Below are 20,032 nucleotides of genomic sequence, written 5' to 3'. Positions count from 1 at the left end.
CAGTTGGAAGAGACCATCAGGATCATCAAGTCCAAACATAACCTAAGTCTGGCACTAAACCATGTCCATAAGAACCTTGTCTAAATGCCTTTTAAACACCTCCAAGGATGGTGACTCCACCACTTCCCTGTGTAGCCTGTTCCAATGCCTGACAACCCCTTCCATGAACAATTTTTTACTGATATCCAATCTAAACCTCCCCTGGCACAGCTTGAGGCCATTTCCTCTCATCCTGTCTTTTGCTACTTGAGAGAAGAGACCAACACTCTGCATGCCACAACCTCCTTTCAGGTAGTTGCAGACAGCGACCAGGTCTCCCCTCAGCCTCCTTTTCTCCATGCTGAGAAGCCGCAGTTCCCTCAGCCGCTCCTCATCAGACTCATGCTCCAGGCCCCTCCCCAGCTTCATTGCCCTCCTCTGCACTCTCTCCAGTACTTAAGATATTCAGCAGCTATTGTATTAGCATTTTTTTTTCCCCACAAGCACATTTAATTCAGCCTGTTTCTGCATCAGGACCGCCACTTCCCATCTCGCAGTCTGTACCAGGTCTGACAGCAGCGAAACCACCTTTTGTTTCAAGGGGGCTCTATCGAAGCGGACAGCCCATGGAGCTGCTGCCTTAACAGCACCCTCCTCTAGGGGGGCGCTCGCACCCACGCCCGGGCATCAACAGGCGTGGGGGGAACGCGGCGGTGCATGGCGGGGAAGGGGCGGCGGAGAACAGCCGGGCGAGCAGCTCAGCCCCGCTACTTCGTCGGGGACTGCCCGGCGGCCCGGGAAAGTAGGTGCCGTCCCAGCCCCTCCAGGCCGCAGGGGCCATTTTTAAATGCCTCTGTCAGTCAGCGACGGGGGAATATCAGAGCCTTCAGGCAGAGTAGGGCAAACTATCCACAGATCCCAGAACCAGAATAGAAATGGAACCTAAAACCTCCACCAACCGACCACACACCTAAACGGACCCAGACGCCCCATAGCCCCAGGGTGGGGAGTCCCTCGTATTTAAAGGCCAGCTTAGAGCGGAGGGATCCCTCCACCGCGTGAGTTGGTCGGAACTTATTCCAGGTACACACGGCCGGGCGTCCTGAGCCGCGGGGTGGCCCGGACCTTGTTTTCTTTCAGTGAAATCCTTCCGCAGCGGCACAGCGCCCAGCTGAGTGGATATGGACAGCACTGCTCCTCCTCCGCGGGTGAGGCGCGGTGGCTCGCAGGCTGGCGGCCTGCCTCTGTGCCGCGAGGTGTGAAGGGGCAGTGAGGGGAGGAGACAGGGAACGGAGAAGGTTGGCGGGTGGCTAGACTGTGGTTTCTTTCGAGTGCTGTATCCTTCCGCGACAGCGGGCGAAGAAAGCGTCTTCCCACCACGGTGTCCCTCCGCCGCCGGGAGCGCAGGGGCAGGCAGTGTCTGCCCGGACAGGGCGTAGGAGGTCGTGGGCATCGCCTGGAGGAAGAAGAAACTTCGGAGCGCGGTGGCTGGAGCAGCGGCCCGCGTTGCTCGGCAGGTCGGCGAAAAGAGGGCTACCAGCAGGAAAGAAAGAAAAGGAGGAGCAGCCGGCAGCAGCAGCGACGGCGGCTGATCCTCGCCGTCGTCCCGCGGGGTCTCTGCGAGGAAGCCCGCGGGACTCTTTCTCGCGGGGCTCGGCGGAAGGATCTCTAGGAGCCTTTTTCGTCGTGCTTACACTGCACCGCTCGTCGCTTGGCGCCGCCATCTTGGATTTTAATCCGCCATTTTTTTCCTCCCCCCACTGGGAATTATTTTTTGTCACTACCGCTGCCTGCCTTTCCCCCCCTCCCCCCCCGCCCTCCCCAGTTTTCCTCCACTTCTCCCTCGGTCAGTCTTCGCTCCCCTCCCCCGTGCCCCTTCCTCTTCTTTTTCCTCCTCGCTCCGTTCCCTTTGATGATTCATTTTCCTCCAGTGGTGGCTGAGGCAACGGCGGCGAGGGACCCAGCACGGAGAGCAGCCGGGAGGTGAGCGTGTGTGTGCCTTTGTGAGGGGGTCGCAACTCTCGTGGGCCCTTTGAACGCATTGCCCCCGCGCGTGGGAGGCGCCATGGGCAGCCTGTCAGCGGGTAGTGAGGCTGAGGCGCCTAGGGCTGTGAGGAGGCTGTGTCTTTCAGCTGGTGGGGTGGGAGCGGACGTGAGGAACCGTGCCCGGTGTCTTGCTCCGCGGCCCGGGGGATGTTCTTGCAGCTGGCCGGCCGAGGAGGACGTGTGCGGGGCCGCCGGCGTCCCCCGCCGCCTCGGGCAGGGCGAGGACGGCTTTCGGCGGCGCTGACGGATGGGCTCCGCGGCCGCTGAAGGGGCGACCCGCGGCCGCTCGGAGAGAGAGTCATGTGCAGGCAGCGCTGCCTCCCCGCCGCACCTGGGGCCTGGGCAGGTGGGTGTCGTGGCGGGGCCGGCGTTTGGTGGCGGCGCCGGCGGGAGGCGAGCTCTAGGGGGCAGCACAGCGCGGGGGGCGGTGCCGCTGGGTTTTGTGCGAGTAGTTTGAGCCTAGGAAGGCTTGTAGGGAACTTGGGGACGAAGCTGTTAGTTACTTGGCACTTCGTGGCACTTCTGGTGTTGAATAGTTAGTGGTCCTGACGGTGTGGCTTTCCTCTGTGTGAGCCGTGAGAGGAGTTTTAATCGGTGTTTGTGCTATTTGGTATTTTTTAAGGTCTGTTTTGAGTGACTATTACAGACTCAGCGCTTTCTGCAATTGGATCGAAACGCCTGATATCTTGGGATTTTTTTGTGATTTTTTCATTGGGGAATAAATGTTTTTAAGGAAGAAGTGACATACATTTTTGTCTGGCATCTATATCTGAAACTTTAAAGTCGATTTATCTTTAACACATTATTCTACAAAAAAAGTAAAGATGAGGACTGAGAGAGCATGTGGTGTTTTGATGAATTGTGTCACAGGCAATATGAGAATCTTAAGTGTGTAACTTTGTGTAGTTTTCTAGTGGGTTGAGTTCAGTGCAGGGTGACACATACAAGATGACAGTTTGATTAGAGTGTTTAATAGTGTAACTATTCAACATTATTTTAGAAATTAATTTAATGTTTAATGTTAATTTAAATTTAAAATTAATATTTATTTAATAGTTTAATTAAATATGTAGTGGTAGGTTTTAAACAGATTAAAATGTATTATAGAATAAGTTCACACAGAGTCATGTCCTGTTTCCATCATCTGGGCACTATAGCTATGGATGCCTTTTCTTCTGTTTTCTTTAAAAATAAACTTTTGTCTTGAATTCTTTAAACCTTCCTCCTTGCAAGTAATGCTGTGTGAGGAAATTAAGACTTACTTGACTGGAAAATGAGAAAATTTTTTTGTTGCTTTGTTTATTTTGTTTTGTTATTGTTTGTTTTGTTTTGTTATTTGAGCCAGATGAACACATACAAACATATCTGCTCTATATGCATTTGAATTTGTGAAGTGGAAAATAAGACTTATTTAAGTAATTACTTAGTACATATTCAATGAATAAGTGGGATGATGTAACCCTGTATGCTCAGTAACAGGACTGAAGGGGGGTCTTGAACTGCTCTGAACTGCTACGTCCAGCTAACCTGTGTAAGTCACATAGTTAAACTGTTGCAACACCTGATACTTCTCCTTTCAGTGGTCCTGCTTTTGCGACTCCAGTACCGCATCGTCTCTTACTCTGATGCCCACTGGATCCTTTGCTAAACCTGCTCAGCATATAAAATCAATAGAAAATTACCTGCTCTTCCCCTTTGGGTTAATGAGGTTAAGTTGAGTTATGCAGAGGTCCACTGAGCCTCTGGAATTGGGGAAATGTTTCTGTGAATTGGCAAGGGGGGTGGAAGGAGGTTCTCCCTCTCTGGAAGCATTGAGCTTTTGGATTGCTCTGTCAAAATTTGCTGAACACTGGAGTTGCTGCAGTGAATTGAGAGGATCATGCAACCTTTGGGCTGGTTTGCTCAGCCAGTTACTTGACTTCATCCTGAGAGGGCACCTAGTAGAGGAACTGAAGGAGAGAGGGAGAAGGAGCAGGGGCTGCCTTTTGTATGCACGTTCCCTCTCTGCTGCTCATTTGTACTATTGCTTCTGTGCCTGCACTGTACTTGGATTAGTATCCAAATTGAGGCAAAAAAAATCGTGACTGTGAAAGAACTGGCACAAGAGAAACTGGGACTGTATACACTGAGCTATTGGTAGGGGATTGAAGCCTGGGTTTGAATCAGTTTTGGATCCATGTGTGCTCTCACCAACGTGCATCGTGGGGCTACAGTTCTGCAACAGTTTGAACTGACCTGAGTCAGTTTTGACAGAGTCTTACAGCCTCCCACGTACCACTCTTAATCCGTGTCCAGTTCTGTACTGACCTTATTCTGAGAACTAACTAGCTGAAAAGAAACACTCAACAAACATATTTTTTTTTTCCTGGTGGTTTAATTTACTGAAACAGTTCATCCCATGGGCAAAGAGAGTCCAAAGTGGATGTGAAATTAGGTGGCTAAAATTGGCATCTACAGGGGGGGACTGAAGTAGCCCTTCCTAGGTAGCTTTTATCCTGTTGAGGAATTGCAGCCTCAACTCCATAATCTTTGAAGTGCAGTGGGACCACCTGACCTTTCTTTAAGATACAACATTGACTACAGAAATTATGGGAAAATAAACTCTCGGATTTCTTTTTTTTTTGGTCACCTTCTGTGGTTGCAAAGACCTCTGTTCCATGCCTGGTTTTGCTGTGTTTTGCTATAATCAATAATGATTTGTAGTGTAGCTTATAACATTAGATTCCTATTTAAAGTGACATTGCATTGGTTGCACACCCTTTGTGAGCCAGAAGCATTCACTGCCACCCTTTCCTCTCTGGCTTAATGGTACTTGTCTGAACTGTCAAAATAGTAACCAAAATTAGATTTGAGGCTGTTTTGAATAACTCCTTAAACTGTGCAAGTTTTTATTCAGTTTTGATTTTGCTCAGTCTTTTGTATTATTAGAAACTTGAACACTTTTTAGGATTGGGTAGGGGTTTTTGCTAGCAGGATGTTGGGTGGCTGTAGTGAAATCCTCTACAGCTTGGTGATCCTATAGAAAAACTGCTTGGATAGTTTTGCTCTGCATCCCAAAGGTCTGTGGTCTGTTGCCTTTTTTTTTTTTTTTAAATATTATTTTTTTTAGCTATCAGTAATGAAACATATCATTTGCCTCTTGATACCATTGGTTTGTCCAGAAAAGCTGAAGCTGCGGTCATTTGGTCTTGTGTTTTGTTTTTGTGGCCTGTATTTGCTTTAGACCACTGTCTTGTTGAGGATGGCTTTTTGCAGTTATAGATAATCAAAAAAGAACCAAACAAACAACAGCAACAAAAACAAACAAACAAAAAACCCACACACACCAAAACTGGTTACATGTTTGAGTTCTTTGTAAAAATAAAGAATCAAGAAATGGCATTTTAGAAGGAGGTAGTTTCACCTGTGTACCAGTAGACCATGGGAAAGGGGAGGATGATCCTGCCTGCTAGGAAACCTCCAGTTCTTGTGTCTTTGCCTGTGCCCTGGAGAGTGGTGAAAAAAATGCACTGCCTCTGTTTAGAAGCTGTCCTTGTCCTTTAAGTAATAAATATTTATATGCAAAAACTGTCTCATGGAAGACTAAAATAAATGATATTTGAATTTCTTATGATTACTAGTTATGTGTTTGGGTGTGTTAGGGTTTTATTGATTTGGTTTTGTTCAGCTTTCTCCCCCCTCCCCCAACAACACTTTTCTGAATTGATAGATTTCACAGATGAAGACCCAAAACTTGTGAGGCTCAGACAGCTTCTGAGATCCATTTTATCAACCATAGAATTTCTTTACTGAAATTCACAGGGATTTACTAGATTTTTCTAGTATAAAAGGACTGATTCTTTTCATATGCAATATAAATCTGAATGGTACTGTTTAATCAGTCTGGTTAACACTTATAGATAAATCTGGTGTTGTAAGCATTAATTGTGTTTGTGCTTCAATTGTTGATTGGTGCTTCTGAATGTTACTGAAATGCAAATAATACTCACAGAGTATGTTAATAGGTTTAATACATTTAGAACCAGGTGAATGAAACTTTCTGAAAGTACTGTTGCAAGGAAATGCTAAATTCCCTATGAGACGTGCTGAATGCGATTGAGCTATATTTTGACATTTGAGGAAATGTGCCTGTAAAGTACCATAGTAGAATTATAAAAGGTAGTGTAATTATAAAGAGGAGTGGTATAATTAATAAATGCTGAAAACAGCAACGTGGACATTCACATTGAAATAAAAAAGGTCCCTTGGAAGCTGTTGGTAAACTTAACAGTATAGATAAACCCAAAGTCATAAGTGATCCATGCATGCTGTTATATTATTTGGTGGCAGAGCCCTTTAGCAGGAATTTTTAAGTATGTGGAGGTGTAAATATATTCCAGTTCTTTCTTTGATATGAGGGCGGTATTCACCTCTTCCTTTTCTGCCTCTGTTCCTTAAGGACTTGTCAGAATGAGTTTGATGTAGAAAGTACTGAGAGCAAATCGTATCTGAAGGTGTATTAAAGATCACGTGATGGTGGTAAGTGAGGCATCTGTTGCTCTCTTTTATGTTATCTGTTGGCATTAGGAGCTTTGATATTCACTGGGAAAGGAATGCTCTCTGTTGGTTCTGGCTTTTGATACAGTCTCTTGAAAGCAGTGTGTGTGTATTGGGAAAAGGAATAGAGGCTGAAGCAGCATACTTGCAGTTTGGCTGATACTAGGAAATAGAAGGCAGTAGATGGAGACAGGTTTTCTTGCTCATTAGGCAGTTAGGCTCAAATAAATAATGATTTTTCACAAGAATGTTTGCTAGGCTTCACTAAATGACTTTTGATTTTACTTGTGGAGGAATTCTATTGTCATCTATATCGATACATTTGGCAGCAAAAAGCAAGGATTTTTCTTGAAGCTTAGTATGTTTTGAGTATTCTTCTGTGACCACATTCCTTCTTACTTTTTGCCATTGTACTTTGTCATTACTGTATTTGTTAGTGTCGTGGGGGACTAACTTAGTATACTGCTTGCTGCAGAACAGTGTTTAGTTTTCTTAAAGAGAAGTGTGACTTAAGAGTTTGGTGGCAGGTTCACTCTATTGTTTACTACATGGGGGAAATATGCCGAGCCAAATGCTGCTTACCTTCTCTTCAGATGCCTGTTCGCGAAGCAAACTTTCAGGCGCCTTCCCTCCCTGATAACCATTCACTCTGGAGTCTGTGTCGTGGAACTCTCAAGGCAAATTTTCAGGTGAGGCCTGTATCTGTTGCAGTGCAAACTGTTGGGATTCTTCTTTCACTGATAACTGTTCACTCTGGAGTCGGTATTTAGAGCTCCAAAAGCAAACTCTCAGCAGGGGGCCTGTACCTGTTCACAAAAGCAAGCTTTCAGGCATTCCCTCCCTGATAACCGTTTCCTCTGTAGTCTGTGTTTTAGAACTCCAGAGGCAAACTTTCAGGTGAGGCCTGAATAACCTTATGCAGAGCAGACTTTCAGGAGACAAAATTCTCAAGAAAAAAAAATTTAATGGAACAGAATAGCAAGAGGGCTGGCTCAAGCTGGGTACCTGTGCAAAGGTCCACCCAAGCATAGGAAACCATAGACTTTTATATCTTTACAAAACATTTATACCATGATTCACTCCAATAGCAATATTGAACTTTGGGGTCTTCTTGCTTCTCATTGGATCTTTTTCTCTGAGTTCATGTGGGCCTTTGTTTTGTTCAGCTGTAGACTTTGTTTATTGTCCATAGCTGTGCAGGTACTGTTTTGTCTAAATAAATACTTTCTTCTCAGCAAAGTGCAAAATAGGCCTCGTTTTGCAGATGTCTGTAATGTCTCTACGTTAGCCTTGGATTGTTATTTTTCCCAGTCAGTTCCATTTTTCCCAGCAAAGTGCGAACTAGGCCTTATCTTGCAAGTGTTTAAGTGTAGTTTGTAGTTCCTTTGGTAAATATGTGCAGAACTTTACAGCTTAAAATTTTAGCAAATCCAACTTACAAAGTAACATGAAGCCAAGAGTATATTAAAAAACATACAACCTTATATCTCTAAATAATTCATTATATTTAGTGTGCATTTACTTAAGCTAAATGATTGACATGAAACTCAAATTGGGCTTATCCACTGACCTGTGAATAGTAAAACCATTGCCATACAGCCAGTTTATTTAGCAGAGGGAGCTCAAAGTAGGCTCACCTAGACTGTCATGTTTGTAGGATGAAGTGGTTAACTTGTAGTCAAATTGCATACAGTAAAAGAAGTATGCATGAGACTCCCTGTGCCCACAACGTATTGGTGTTCAGTGTGCTGTTCTGCTTCCTTGTGGGTTTCCTAAAAGGAGTTCTCAGCCTGGTTATGGCTCAGGCCTTTACATCCTCTGGAGCCTGAAGCAAACTGCTGTCGGTTTGCGGGGGGGGGGGGGGAGGTGGGGGGGGGGACTAGTGCATCTGCAGCAGTTAGATAGTATTGTCGCAGCCCAGATTGTACTCACTTCCCCAAACTGGACATAGGAAAGATCAGTTTCCTTTCTTTGTGCAGGTGTAGCTACTGTACCTGTTGTCAGAAACTCTACTGTATGGAATATTTTTCCTCCAGATTGCTGCATATTAGTATTAATCTGCAACTGGACTTTGTGTACTTATACTGCTCGTGAACTGCAGCACACCAGAGTGTAGTTCTGTCCTGGTTTACAGAGAAATCAAGACTGAATTTAGTGGAAGTCTTTGGTGTGGTTTCTGTTTTAATGCCCTTTATTACCACTGCTATAAAAATGGGAAACTGCGTTTGATTAGAGTATGTAGAGCTGTAAAATAAATCGACTCAGAAGCAGAAGGAGGAAAGTTGTAAGAGTGAGTTTGTCATTAAGTGTTTACATGATAGTCAGTGCAGATCTTCAGGAGCTAGCTGTCTTGTGAAAGAAGTTCATGCGGGATGCTTAACAAGTAAGCTTTTTGTGTAGGTGTTGATGGTTGTGGGGTTTTTTTGTTTGTTTTTTGATGTATGTTATCATGCAAGCTCTGTGAAGAAGGAAAAAAAAGCAGCTTAGTGTTGTCTACTACAGGTTTAGCTGCAAGATTTCCAAGGTTTTTTTTGGAGGTACTGTGTAAAAATGTCTGGTTCCATGTATAGCTAAGTGCAATGAGTAAGGGTTTTCCCTAGCAAATTCTAAGTCTCTCGTTTGTTTTTTGAAGGCTGTATCTGGCACCTTCCTGAAGAATTTGTTAGTATGCAGAGTGACTTTTGCATTGTGGTAGTCAAACCATTTGGTTCTAGCTCTGTTAGAGAGCTATGTTAAGGCTTGCTGGTCCAGTAAAATAGACATTTAAACTTTTTTTTTTTTTTTTTAAATCTTGAGGTGAAAGGCAATCACTTCTGTCGTTGGCAGCAAGTAAAATTCCTTGTCCACTGAAATTATCTCAATTCTTTATATTGAGGCAGTATTTCAGCCAGCTTTTTCTCAGTATGATTCTGTTACACTTTCAGTAATCCTACTCTCCGTGACAATTTGTAAAAAGGTTTCAAAATCTGTAGTTTTCACTGTGATAGTTCTAGTAAGGTGGTTGAGCCAATACATCTGTTGAGTAGTCTCTACTGTCTTCCTGTACTACCTCAGTCTTCTGAATCTTTGTAAGTAACTTAATTACTAATCATCTGGCCGTAAATGTTTCTGTAGTTTTAAGTAGCTGGATCACATAGTTGTCTAACAGAAATCCAGTATTTTGCTACTCTTAACTGATGGAAAACAGAATTTCTGCCAAAAGAGACACTTCTCTGAATCATAGAATGATTGGGGTTGGAAGGAACTTCTGGAGATCATCTAGTCCAACCCACCTGCTAAAGCAGGGCGTGTATTTGAAAATACTCCATTTTTGGAGTCACATCTTTGTGTATATTTATCCACGTGCATATGTAATTATATAAATACATACATATATGTGTGTGTAGTTCAACTCTTAAAAGTGATTTGTTCTTCACAATTTATCAGCTTTAGTATTTAATTTTTGCTTGCAGATGTGCTTGTAAGTTGTATATGTGGGTATCTATTTGCAACAGTTCCCTGTACTAGTGCTGACAAACTGATTTCCTTCCTAATGCAAATGCAGACCACCATCTTTCCTCCATCCCACCATCCCCTCCTTTTTTTTTTTCTTTTCTTCTTTTTGTTAAAATTTGTGCCTTGGAAACAGTTTCTAAGTAAGTTCTAATCATGTTTGTGTTTTGCTTCCAGTAGGAATCAGAACTGAAGTCACTCACCCGCTTCTCCAAGCCTTTTGAAAAGTGACTAAATGCAACTGAGTCAGATTGTCTGTAGGAATGAAGTGGCTGGGAGAATCCAAGAACATGGTGATGAATGGCAGGAGAAGTGGAAGCAAGTCGTCTAATGACCATGTGCAGAATCAAACCAAATTGCAACATGCAGGGAAGGAGAATCCAAAGACAAGCAAAAATGGAGCTGAGAGAAGATCAAGCAGATGTATGTTTATGTGGCTTAGTGTTGTATGTGATTCATGTATCAGCTTGCAAGTCAGTCTTCTGTCTTGTCTTAATTCATGTAGGAGGTCTGCATTCGCCATGAAGCAGCATTAATTATGAAGTATCAGAAGTATTAATTATGTTTGTATTTGCTCAATGTGTTAACTTTAGGAATATAGATCTCTTCAAATCAGTTTAAAAATAAAGGCTGTAAATACATTTTGAACTGCTATAAGTTTAAAATCTATGATTGGCATTAAGTGAGAACTAATGTGTTTGGAAATGGATAACATAATTTGAAGTACTGGCCCAGTTCTTACTGAATGCATGTGTAGAAGTAAACCCCATTTTGAATGAAGTCACATGTATCAGTACTTCTTATGAAACTGTTTTAAGGACCATGGCTGTATCGTAGTTATTGATCTGAGATGAAGGACTAAATACAAATTCAGAATAAGTCCTTTTTCCAGATTTTGGGAAAATCAGGCTTGAAATTTTCATAGCTTCATCACATTTATAGGTCAGAAATTTTAGAGGCAGGCATGACTAAACTGAGTAGTGTGAAAGATAGGGTAGGGGAAAAGACAGAAAAATGGAAATTAATCAGACACCCATAAATACATATTCTAAAATACTGTCTCCATTGGATGCTATGTAAATGAACAAAACCAAGAGTGAAATATGGACCGTGCTCCTGCTTCTTCAGATATTTTATCATCTTCCTTAATTGTTATATTTTTTTTGTCTCTGACCTGTAGCTATTTGTCCCCAAGCATAGCTGGTCTTTATAACATTCCTTAAATAATATCTAATTTATACTCTCTTATTTGCAGGTAGTGGTTCTTCAGGATTCGAGGGTCAAAGTCGTTATGTGCCTTCCTCTGGAATGTCTGCCAAGGAACTGTGTGAAAACGATGACCTAGCAACTAGTTTGGTTCTTGATCCTTATTTAGGTTTTCAGACACACAAAATGAATACTAGGTAACTTGCCTTCATTTTTCTAGAAAAGAATTTATCGTCTTAGTTGATATAATGAGGATAAAACTGTGGAATTTCTTGCATGTTTATGGAAGTCTGAAAAAAATGGCAATTTGTGAGTAGCTTCTGCCTTCAAAACTGCGTTGCTTGTGAAACTGGAACTTGGACCTCTGTAGCAGCCTGCGCTATTGTAGGTCTTTCTGTTAGCCCTCGTGTGCTTATGCTGTAGAACAGGTTGTCAGTAAACACTGTTTCCTGCCTTAAACAGGTAACTAATCATAAGTTTTAAGCCATTCATCTTTTGAAATACTTCAAAGACAGATGTTAGTGTTTGGGGACTTTTGTCTTTATTTTGTGTGCCTGGGTGCTGCTGCTGCTTTCCCCCCCTTACTCTTAAAATGTTACAAGAAAGATATAGTTCTTCAGCACCTGAGTGTTGGTGCCACTTGATTTAAAGTTCTTGCAGACCCATACTGAAGGAATGCTGCTACTTAGATGTGTATAAGATGTGTATAAGATAGACTCATGTGCACACTGGGAACTTGATTACCAGAATTGCATATACTTTTGCACTGTTATACACGTGTCTGAATATTTGTATTCTACATTCGGTGTGGTCTTAGGGTTTAGTTGTTTAATGCTTCTTCCTGTTTTACAGAGATACCACTGTTAATAAGTATATTGTATAGATCTCTCTTAAGCTTTCATTTGCATACAAAATCTGCATTGCTACCTTAATGGAGAAACTACATATAAATGATAAGTTTCCAAGGACAGGAATAGTAATAGTGTGCTTATTGTACAATAGTAAGAGTTGGGGTTTCCAGACAGCACATCAAGGGGGGCAGGCTGCTTAACACTTCAAACTGTTGCTGTGGCTATTTTTCAAGAACAGTTTACCTATGCAGCAGGGTCAAATAAAGAGAATATCAGTTAAGTAAACTGATTGCTTCAAAAATGACTGGTGGTGTCATATAGCATAAATGGTTGCTGGTATAACCTGACAGCGTGAGTTGCATGTGAAATTGCTGCAGTGTGGTCCTAATAACTGTAAAGACTTACTCCAAAGAGATTTTTTTTTTTTTTTTCTGGAGAATGCAACATCCATCTTTAAGAGGAATGCTTGAGTTCTTCCAGTTTCTCCATACTATTTGTTACAATAGCACATGTACCCAGAACAGTGTGTAGGTAGATACTCTTACAGTTCCGTTCACAGTGTCTTTGTATTTCCAGCAGTTAGTTGAGCTAACTCAACTTGCTCAAACAACTTGTTTTATTGCATGAATGTTATTCTACAGGTTATGAATAGGTACGTAGTTCTTATGCTTTTTGCTAAGGAAATTATGTTAATTGTTTAATAGTTGGAGCAGCTACTTTTGTGCTGTCTTCTGCTGATATGTTTTCAATACCTAAAATACTTTTTTAATTACTAATTTGGATGAAAAGACTACACAAAAGCTATCGTAATGTATTTCTTCCTTTCTCAGACTTGGAGAACAGTTACAGGCAGTCTTCAAGGACAATAGTTAATAATCTTGGAGCACTGTGGGAAAGACTTAGGTGAGGCTTGCGATTTCTACCAGAAACACATCTTCTTGAGTCTTTCATAATGTCCTATTGAGTGAGTTTCTGTTGTTGCGATTAATTTAAATAAAGGCATCTGCATAGTTCTTGTTTATCTTTGTGGTACAGTGATGATATCTGCTTGTTATTGTAGCTGTGACACTTAGATAATCTTTCCATCTAGTAAACTGTAGTCTTTCTAGAGCTCCTGAGTCTTACTGTTATTGAATGGCTTTGAGGGAAGGAGGTGGGAAAGCAAATGTCAGAAGACCAGACTGTTTTCAAAATAGCAGCAGATGCCAGTATCCAAATGCATGGTTGTAGTAGAAGTTAAGATTTACAGCTTATGTTTGGGCATCTTTTGCTTCAGTGTGATAAAGTCATATTGGTTACATAGTTTGTGTATTGAGATGCACTTGAAACAGCTGTTTATGATGGCAAGAAAATATTACCTATTCACTTGTTCTGTTTGAAGATGTACTGTGGAAGTGACTGTGCCAGCAGTCTGTTTTGCTGTTAGAAACACGTGAGAGTTTTGCATGTTTTTTTACAACTAGCGGCCCAGTGTAAGTTAATGACTACTTTCTGAAGTTGTAGTTTACCTTACCTCTGGAAGCCAAGTCTGTATTTTTTTGTGTATATGAATGTCTTCTATATAAGCACTTAATGTACTTCATTCATTCCCATAGTTGAAGAGTTTGTAAAGACCTCTTGTTTTGCCCGGAGTATATTGATTAGAGGGGAAAAAAAAAAAACCTCATAACATTCTAGTAAAATACGTAGATTATTGTTGGGATATGTTTGTTTGCTATCTTCTTTATACTGAATTAGTGATCTTACGGTGGAGTAGTGACAAAAACATGATTGATTATTTGTGTGTGTGTTCTGGGGGAGCATAAAAATCCTGTAATTAATCCATTTTAAAAGTCCTGTAATTCGTGAATGTCCTTCATCTTGAGAATTGGACTATTAGCTCTGTAAATTGTCAAGTCAGTAATGTCTGAAAGAGCCGAAGACTAGTCCTCAAAAGATTACAGTTGGATCCCCCCCAGTCAGTTTGTCTGGTGTTCCTTTGAAATATCTTCTTATCATCGGGGATTTGATGGACAGCATAAAGTGTAGCTCTGGAAATGTCTTTAGTGGCTTTACCCAAAAGTAACTTTTTTCATTCTCTTGGATTTCCAAGAGAAAGGTTGTTTTCAGAGATTCTGGCCATCTTTATGGACCCTCTGGTCATTTTTTTCATCAAATTGGTAGCTCTTATCTCGAAAAAATGTCAGGTTAGCAGTTAATAAAAAACCCTGCCATGTGTTAGGAAGTCTTGTACAAATCCTGTTGTGACAGAATGTTTTGTGACAAAGGCTATCCTGGCTGTTCGGTTTACTTAGTCTGGTGTGCCTGTCCTTTTTGTAAAAACTGGTTTTGCAAGCTGTTACTTCCTGAGTTGAGGGCTGTCTAACACTAGAGATTAAAACTCTTGGGTGGGAACAACTCCAGGTTCCAGTAGAAGTTGGGGAATGACCTGTTGGAGAGCAGTGTAAAGGAAAGGGACCTGGGGGTCCTGGTGGACAGCAGGATGAACATGAGCCAGCACTGTGCCCTTGTGGCCAAGAAGGCCAATGGCATCCTGGGACATATTAGAAGGGGAGTGGTTAGTAGGTCGAAAGAGGTTCTCCTTCCCCTCTACTCTGCCCTGGCGAGACTGCATCTGGAATATTGTGTCCAGTTCTAGGCCCCTCGTTTCAAGGACAGGGAACTGCTGGAGAGTGCAGAGCAACAGAGATGCTTAAGAGAGTGGACCATCTCCCTTACGAGGAAAGGCTGAGGGAGCTGGGTCTCTTTAGCTCGGAAAAGAGGAGACTGAGGGGCAACCTCATTAATGTTTATAAATATATAAAGGGTGAGTGTCATGAGGATGGAGCCAGACTCTTCTCGGTGACAACTCATGGTAAGACAAGGGGTAATGGGTTTAAACTGGAACACAAGAGGTTCCGTTTGAATTTGAGAAGAAACTTTTGCTCAGTGAGGATAACAGGACCCTGGAACAGGCTGCCCAGGGAGGTTGTGGAGTCTCCTTCTCTGGAGACATTCAAAACCCACCTGGACACATTCCTGTGTAGCCTCATCTAGGTGTTCCTGCTCCGGCAGGGGGATTGGACTAGATGATCTTTTGAGGTCCCTTCGAATCCCTAACATTCTGTGATTCTGTGAAAACCGATACTTGTAAATAAGCAAGTGAATTCTTGCTTATCTTACTGTCTCTTAGATGCTTTTTCCTAGTTTGAATGGTAAATCTTGAAGTTGCATGCTTTAATGTTTAATCCACTCTTTACTATCTTGCATACAAATGTGTTAGTATTTAAGTCTTAAGCCAGATTTCTGATAATACTGCTGCTGTTACCAGGCACTGTTGTTTCCTGGTTCCCTAAAGCACCAGCATTATGCCAGGGAATACTGAGAGCAGTTCCAATGTCTTTCTAAGTTTGCAAGTGGTTTAGGAAGTCAAATGCATTGTAGTCTGTTTTAAGAGGTTGTACAGAGATATTTTATCATATTGCTGCTTTCAGTGATGTTACAAACTGGTGTGTGGTGCAAGGGGTTTTATCTGGTAACGTGAGACTAAAGGACCAAATTTCTTAAATTTCCATGTTTTCTGTAGCAAATGTGAAATGTTTGGGGATTATGTACAGAAAGTTGTTTTGTCTCAACAGTGCACCAAGAGCAACTGCTGGCTTGAATTTGACAGAGTAGGTCATTCTTTGTCAGTCACTGTTGAGCAGTAAAGATAAGTAAAGTAAAAAGGCAAAGCAGTTTCATATTACTTGTGTTCCTGAGTCTGCACTGAATTTCTTCTGCACTCCTTAGTTTATTTCGATATAATAATAATTAAAGGGCTCAGTATTAAAGGGTTTGGAGGTAAAACAAGTCATGTAGGTAAACAAGGTTCTGTGGCCACATAGCTTCAGTGTTGTGACGCTATGGAGATGCTGGATGAGAAATACATAGCTCTTATGTAGTGACACCTTTTCAAAATGAAGCTTTTACATTCTTCAGTCCTCAGTGTCTCCTCGTACTTACAAAAACTGTTTTGTTTGACTTGTGTAAAATCTGCTTTCTCTGTGTGGTGTGTTGTGTGTTTTATTGGTTTGGGTTTTTGGGGTGTTTGTTTATTTCTTTGGTTGTTCTTTTCCAATAACTTAATTCAGTAAAGTCCTTTAGCTTGCTTCTAATTGTCTTCCTTCACTCTGTGTAATCAGACACAGCAACTACATTGGAACTAAGTCTATTGCTGATGATTGATGTTTTTGATTTAGAAAAAAATCACAACCAAAATACCCCACCAAACAACGAAACCACCCATCCTCCAAACCAACACCCACCACCTTAATCTTACATAGATTTCCTAGTGTACCTTAACTTCAACAAAAATGGTTGTATCTCCAAAAGATGGAGTGGCTTGCATCTAGTAGTCACAGTAACTGCTAAATAAAATCTACCATATAGGGTGTCATAATAAGAATGAAGGAAAGTGTTGGGGTTTTTTTGTCCCACATATTTATTTTTAAAAAGCATTCATTTGCTAGCAGTATTAAGGAGAACGAAATTATGTGGCTATTTGAATTTTATTTACTTCTATTCTAGGCTGTGGTGGAATTTTGATCACACTGGTGCATGTATAGTTTCAGTTCAAGAAATCTAAGTAACGTGGATTACATTTTTCATTAAAAGTGCCTTTTTGAATTTTTGGCCTTTGAAGAGTATTGTTGGTTTGTGGAGTTTTTTTTGTTTTGTTTTTTCTCCTCCCCAGGTAGTAACACTGGAGATTAAACATAGAATGAGTTGATTTTTATATAGCTAGCTTTTAATTAAGATACTCATACTATAGGTTAGACAGGACTGAAGCCAAAATGTGTGTTAACTAAATAAATAGTTGCCACTTGTAATAAGTAGATTATTTTCCACTCTTGTTGTGCTGTCTTGAATGTTTTACAGCCTTGCAGTGAATCTCTCATATTAGATGAACAATAACTTGCTATCTTTTCATAGCCACTTAAGTAAAAATATCATCCAGACAAAGTGCCTGTTGTTAAGAGGCTAATGGGTTGTTATGTTGTGATAAATTCACTCTTCTTGATGTTTTCTAGTCCAAAGTTAAGAAATAGGTTTAGAAGTATAACTCTTTATCATGCTCTGGTACACAACGTGGAATTCCATACTGGATCTCTGGCAGGATCAGTTTATCCTTGTTCAAACTCACTGCTCTCAGTGACTGAGACCAAGAAAGGTACTATGCTTCTGAACTTACCAGAAACTCTCCTTTAACTTCCTTTATAGGCAAGCATCTCACTGACCTTTGGCTTTATACCTTGAAATTTCAAGATTCTTTAAGTATTCCCAAGGTAAGCAAAACTTGAGAGAGAAAGAGCTTTGCTTCTCCAAGCGATTCTCCTACATCTTCTTGGTTGAGACCACCTCAGTTTGCCCTTACGTGGGATAAGGTCATCATCTAGTTGATTTTGAAATTTCAATAGACACAGCTTATCTGGATCTTGTTGACTAGGGAAGAATAAAAACTTCATAGGGAAGTGTGAAAACTTCTGCAGCTTGTCAGGAAGAAGGCTTGGTACTATTTCTTTAAAGATACTGTGATAAGAGTTTTTCATTCCTAGATTACTTTTAATAATGGACTGTTTTGTGGCAAGTCTCATGTTCTGTGAGACCTGATCCCTGAAGCTGTTTGTAGGGTAGATCAAGGAGTCTGTGTCTGTGAGCAGATTCGCACACCCAAGTGTCTTGTTCAGTTTCCATGGAATCTAATAAAGGTGCTGTTCATAGGACCAAACCAGAAGTCTGGATAAACCATTCTGATTTTAATGGACTTTTTGTTTAGAGGTTGGGTTGGCTGGTTTGTTTTGTTGGTGTTCTTGTGCTCTTTCTATCTATCTAATTTGAACTAGTCTCCTGTTTTACTATCACTTAGAAGCCTGTTTCTTTGGCTCATTTTATATATGTACATTTAGCTATGAATCAGCAGACCCTCAGATTCTCAGGAACGCTTGACTCTAGGCTTTCTTGGCATATTGGCTTCTTCAGTGTCTCACATCAGAAGGTATCTTTTGAAGTATATATGGAAATACACCTGTAAAAGTACTGAAGCTTTCATGAGGAATCTGGGTTGCAGTATCCTCCAGGCTGAACAAACCAAGTTACTTCAGCCACTCCTCATACGTGAGAGACCCCATCAGGCCCCACTGATTTGAAGGGATCTAGCTGGAGCAGCAAACCTCATGTAAGTTCTCCCACAAGACCCTCTCTGTTAGTGAGAATCAAATCTGGGAGGGCACCTTTCCTGGTTGGTTCCCTTAGTACCTGCACCAAGAAGATATTATCCAGATGCTTTAGGAATCTTCTGAACCTGTTGGTGCCAGCTGTGTGATATTCCCAGTTGACATCTGACAAGTTTAAGTCTGCCATAAGGACAAGGGCAGATGACTTGGAGGCTTTGCTTAGTTCCTTAAAGAATAACTCGGCACCGTCATTATCCTGACTGTGTGGCTTACAGTAGTCACACGCAACAGCATCGGCTTTATTTGTCTGATCCTTAATCCTTATTCAGAGACTCCCAACTTTGCCATTGCCAGCTGCCAGCTTCATGCAATCCAGCCCCTCCACTATGTACAGTGTCTCCTTCCCTGCCTAGCCCTTCTGAATAGCACGTAGCCATTCATCATGGCACACCAGTCACAGGATTCATCCCACCAGGTTTCACTAATGTCAGTTATGTCAGATCCCTGGGACTGGGTGAAGGCTTCTAGTTCATCTTGCTTTTTCCTCATGCTGCACACATTAGTGTTAGAAGCACTTCAAGTGTGGTTGTGTTCTTCACCTCGTGGTACAGTCTGAGGAATCTCACTGCCGAGCATCTCGTCAGGTTTTGATGTACCTTCCAGCTGCTCATCACTGACTGGCCTGGTACTGCCCCCTTCCAATCTAGTTTAAAGCCCTATTAATGAACTTTGCAAACCCCTGAGCAAGCACTCTTTTCCCCTTCTATGAGAGATGCATTCCATTGGGAGTCAGAAGACTTGGCGAAGGACTGGCCATCCCATGGTTGAAAAGTCATTGATGACACCAGTCACGTGGCCCTGTGTTGATAGGGCCTGCCTGTTCTGTTCTACATTCCTGCCTGCTGCTGAAAGGGTGGAGGAGAAAACCACCTGAGCCAGTGATCAACCACCCCAAATCTCTAAAATCCCTTTCATTTTGCTTAATACTATTTTTTTCCTGTACCCTGCCAACATTATAAAACAATAGCAGGTAATAGTTAGAGGACCGTACCAACTTGGGGAGTTATTGACTCACATCTCTTACCCTGGCCCCAGGGAGGCAGCAGACTTCTGTGTGGATTGGGTCAGGTCAGCCGTGATATTGGGCAAGGGAGTCACCTATGACAATTACCTGGGGTTTTTTGTTTGTTTTTTTTTCTTTTCTTTCTCTTTACATGTGATGTTTTAATGGGTTTGCTGGGTTTTATGTAGAGTGTTGGTTGCCTAAACAACCCCTCCTTTCCAGAAGGGTCTTCAGCAGCGGCATCAGCTGCTTGCCCATCCAGTTCCAGGACCTCATACCTGTGGTATACAGGCACCTGCAAAAGTGGGGCAGGCTGAGGGTGTTTTGCCTGCAGCTCCGAGCAGTAACCAATTTCCATCCTCCCCCATCTGCTGGGTCTCCTGGTTCAGCCTGGTGGCGAGGGGGTTAGGGGTTCCTTTGTATCTGATGCCGTGGTTGGCTTGAATGAAATGCTATACAGCATGATGTTGGTTTCCAGAATTTTTCTATGCACTTGTGGATGCTTCTTGCTTTTTTGGATTCCTGTTTATCTTTTCTCATTATCTCTGTCTTTTCAAAATGTAAAAAAAAAAAATACCAGTTCAATACTTTGATAAAGGAAGTCTCTGGTAATAATTTTTGAACCGCTGGGTGCCAAGAGTTGTGTTTTTTGAAAAACTCAGTTC

The 20,032-nt window shown here is 41.9% G+C and overlaps 1 protein-coding gene across 5 annotated transcripts in view; it reads left to right on the top strand.

The window, feature by feature from the left end:
• Window positions 1-1,139: 1,139 nt before the first annotated feature.
• The window catches only part of KMT5B (lysine methyltransferase 5B), a 39,137-nt gene continuing 20,244 nt past the window's right edge, over window positions 1,140-20,032 (top strand). For 2 of the 5 annotated variants that reach the window (XR_010651398.2, XM_065838405.2), the window contains exons 1-3: window positions 1,140-1,962; window positions 10,234-10,476; window positions 11,309-11,456. Coding sequence is in view for 3 of the 5 variants with exons in the window: in XM_065838405.2 (XP_065694477.1) it covers window positions 10,317-10,476; window positions 11,309-11,456 (308 nt within the window). In the remaining 2 variants the exon portion in view is untranslated. Of the gene's footprint in view, window positions 1,963-7,154; window positions 7,251-10,230; window positions 10,477-11,308; window positions 11,457-12,944; window positions 13,014-20,032 lie in introns of those variants that run through there. The other 3 variants (XM_071809062.1, XM_065838406.2, XM_065838412.2) reach the window with 3 other exon arrangements.

The sequence above is a fragment of the Patagioenas fasciata genome, chromosome 5 (genome assembly GCF_037038585.1).
Source record: "Patagioenas fasciata isolate bPatFas1 chromosome 5, bPatFas1.hap1, whole genome shotgun sequence".
Classification (NCBI taxonomy): Eukaryota; Metazoa; Chordata; class Aves; order Columbiformes; family Columbidae; genus Patagioenas; species Patagioenas fasciata.
The sequence above is the reverse complement of the archived record's forward strand: the minus strand, read 5'-3'. Positions and strand labels throughout refer to the sequence as shown.